This window comes from Crinia signifera, chromosome 7, assembly GCF_055691185.1.
Source record: "Crinia signifera chromosome 7, ASM5569118v1, whole genome shotgun sequence".
Classification (NCBI taxonomy): domain Eukaryota; kingdom Metazoa; phylum Chordata; class Amphibia; order Anura; family Myobatrachidae; genus Crinia; species Crinia signifera.
Window position 1 is genome coordinate 31,509,582 of NC_139223.1, and position 3,155 is coordinate 31,512,736.

The 3,155-nt window shown below is 37.6% G+C and overlaps 1 protein-coding gene across 1 annotated transcript; it reads right to left on the reverse strand.

The window, feature by feature from the left end:
- Positions 1–421: 421 nt before the first annotated feature.
- Positions 422–1,351, reverse strand: LOC146021159 (olfactory receptor 1-like). Its single transcript, XM_083154959.1, has one exon. The coding sequence runs from the start codon at positions 1,349–1,351 to the stop codon at positions 422–424; it is 930 nt and encodes a 309-aa protein (XP_083011085.1).
- Between the last annotated feature and the right edge of the window lie 1,804 nt (positions 1,352–3,155).

Below are 3,155 nucleotides of genomic sequence, written 5' to 3' on the forward strand. Positions count from 1 at the left end.
GCACCAACCAGAATAAGGGCCAGTGTCATCTGCACATAAAACCTTTATGTTCTGATAAAACATGATTGAAAGCATGGGTGGATCTAGACATTTAATTTGGCGGGTTTTTAACAATTAATCCTGACTCACAACATAGCAGCCACTGCCCAGGGGCCTCAGAGTACACAGGATCATCAGCAGCTCGGCAAAAAATAGACTGTAGCAGACAGCAAAATCAATGTAAGATTTTGTAAAACTGTAATACAGGGAATACAAACAGTACACAGTGCTGGGGGGGGGGGGCAATCTCCCCAATAGCCCCTCCTCTGGATCCACCCATGATTGATTGAAAGTGTGTATAGACTCATTAGATTGCGCATGAATGTCTTATGTGTCAAAAGAATGTGCAAATGATTATATAGGTGTGAACCCAGCTTTGCTGTTAAATTCTTCCATTTACCGTCAATATTCTTATCAAAGCAGCTTTCATATCTTTATTCCGCAAACTGTAAATGATAGGGTTCATCATGGGAGTGATAACTGCATATTGTGCAGTAAATATTGGGTCTAAGACATTACAGTACTCCGATGGTGGCATCATGTATGCAGACACACCCGTTATACTGTAAGCAATGACCACGGTGAGGTGGGATGAGCAGGTGGAGAAGGCTTTATTTCTTCCTTCCTTGGATTTCATCTGCAAGATGACCTTGATAATTTTTACATAAGATGTCATACAGAGCATGAGTGGGAAAACTCCAAATACAAATAATTCCATGCAAATAATAGCATAAAACCTTTCACCACCAGCGCAGGCGATGCCAATCAGAGCTTTAGGATCACAGTAAAATTGGTGTATGCTACGTGACTGACAGAAGGATATGTGCGATAGTGGGATTGTAAGCACTAATGAATTTAAGCATCCAAATATCCAATTGCCAATGGCAATTAAGAAACAGTTTTTATTACTTAGGATATAGTGATAGTGTAAAGGATCACATATAGCAACATATCGGTCATAGGCCATAATAAATATGAGAATATCTTCTGTGAACGCAATAAAAAGAAAAAAGTACATCTGGGTGAAGCATTGTGTGAAGGACACTGTATTGTCCCCAGATAGTAACATGTACAGCAGGTTAGGGACAGTAATGGTTGTATAACAGATGTCTACTAAGGCCAGGTTACTGAGGAATAGGTACATGGGGGTGTGTAACTGAGCATCAAAATATATCACTGTAATCGTAATAAAATTTATTATCACTCCAAATACATATAGAAAGAAGAAAACACCGATAATTAGTGATGTATACTTGGAATTGGCAGAAAATAACCATAAATTGAAATCTTGAATAGAAGTCTGGTTCACCATATCTTATTATAATTATTCTGAAAATACATATTTTTATCACTGTGTATTAATTAAAAAAATTACAGTTTGTGTTTTTAATTGCCAGAGCACAAGAATTATATATATATATATATATATATATATATATATATATATATATATATATATGTGTGTGTGTGTATACATATATTTGTGCTGTATATATGTATTATATAGAAGGTTCTATTATACAATATTTTTTATAAATTTGTGCATGAAATAATGTTTGGCATTGAACCATCAGAAAGAAAGGTGTCACTATCGCAGTCATGCTCACATTTGTATTTGTATTTTGGTAGTGGTAGAGATTTAGATATAGGAGACTAAATCTGTAGCTTCTTACAAATTACTGATTTCTCTATAGGATGAATTAATACATTTAATACCGGTATATATATATATATAGAGAGAGAAGATGGCATGTAAACAGCCTGCAACACTGGGGAAACAGAAAAAATCACCTAAATAAACAAAGGAGTGATACGGAACTGGCATGTTTGGACATAGTAAAAAATGACAGAGAGTTGTTAGTAATAAATATCTATGAGCAGTCTCAGACACACTTCACAAAGCATTACATATTAATAATGGAGCAAGTATGAACATTATAATATACATATAAATAACAGCAGTAACGCTGAACTCAATTTAAAGGTATAGTAACCATACAAAGTTGACATGCTCTATAAAAATGTAATTATAAAAGGCTTAATGAAGTAAAAAACTGGACAATATCACCGGAAGACAGCAAAAGAAATTTGTTCATTAAGGCCTTTCGGCGCAATAGTGCCGAGGCGGTGTATCCACCGGGCTTCACAACGTAACAGTTGAGTGCCACGGTCACCACCACGGATGTTGGGTGGCACCCAATCAATCATCCTATACCTTAAACTGTGTAAGGGGTGATGATGCTCCACAAAATGTCTAGCTACAGGGTGTTCGCTGGCCCCAGAGGCTAGGGCCAGGCGGATGGTACTCCTGTGCATAGTCATCCTCTCCTTAAATTTCCTAATAGTCTTGCCTATATAAGACAAACTACAGGGGCAAATTAATTGATAAATAATAAAAGAGGAATTACAGGTAAAATTATGACGTAATTTAATTAACTGGCCGGTATGGGGGTGACTGAAAGAGTCGCCAGTTAAAAGAAATTGACATGTGGTGCAGGCACATCTGAAGCAGCCTCTTTTCTTATTGGCACCTAACCATGTAATAACCGGGGGTTCTGGATCAAATGACAAATTAGTCTTAACCAGGATGTCCTTAAGACTGCGGCCTTTAGAGTAACATGGCATCACCCGATGCTCACCAAGAGGCAAGGAAGAATCACTCTTAATTAGAGGCCAATTAGTCTTAACATCCCTGGTTAACAACTCTCTGTCATTTTTTACTATGTCCAAACATGCCAGTTCCGTATCACTCCTTTGTTTATTTAGGTGATTTTTTCTGTTTCCCCAGTGTTGCAGGCTGTTTACATGCCATCTCCATGGCAACCAGCTTTCCTGCACACTGTTCACTAGCTGAACGTGTGATGTCATCATGCTGCGCCCCATGTGGGCTGCTCTCCCATCCCCCGGCGTCTCAGCCTCACTTCCCTGGTTTCAATGTGCTATAAAGGTATGTTTTATGCTTTATTCTTTTGTAACCTGACGACAATTTGAACAATAAATTGAAACGTTGCTGCTTGAAAACCAGCTGGCAAATCTTTTTGCTTCTCTACAATTGCCACGAGTGCCCCACCGCAAGTCTTCTATATATATATATATATATATATATATATATATAT

Excerpts from the sequence above, each read along its gene's own strand:
- LOC146021159 (XM_083154959.1), bottom strand. The coding sequence starts at position 1,351 with ATGGTGAACCAGACTTCTATTCAAGATTTCAATTTATGGTTATTTTCT.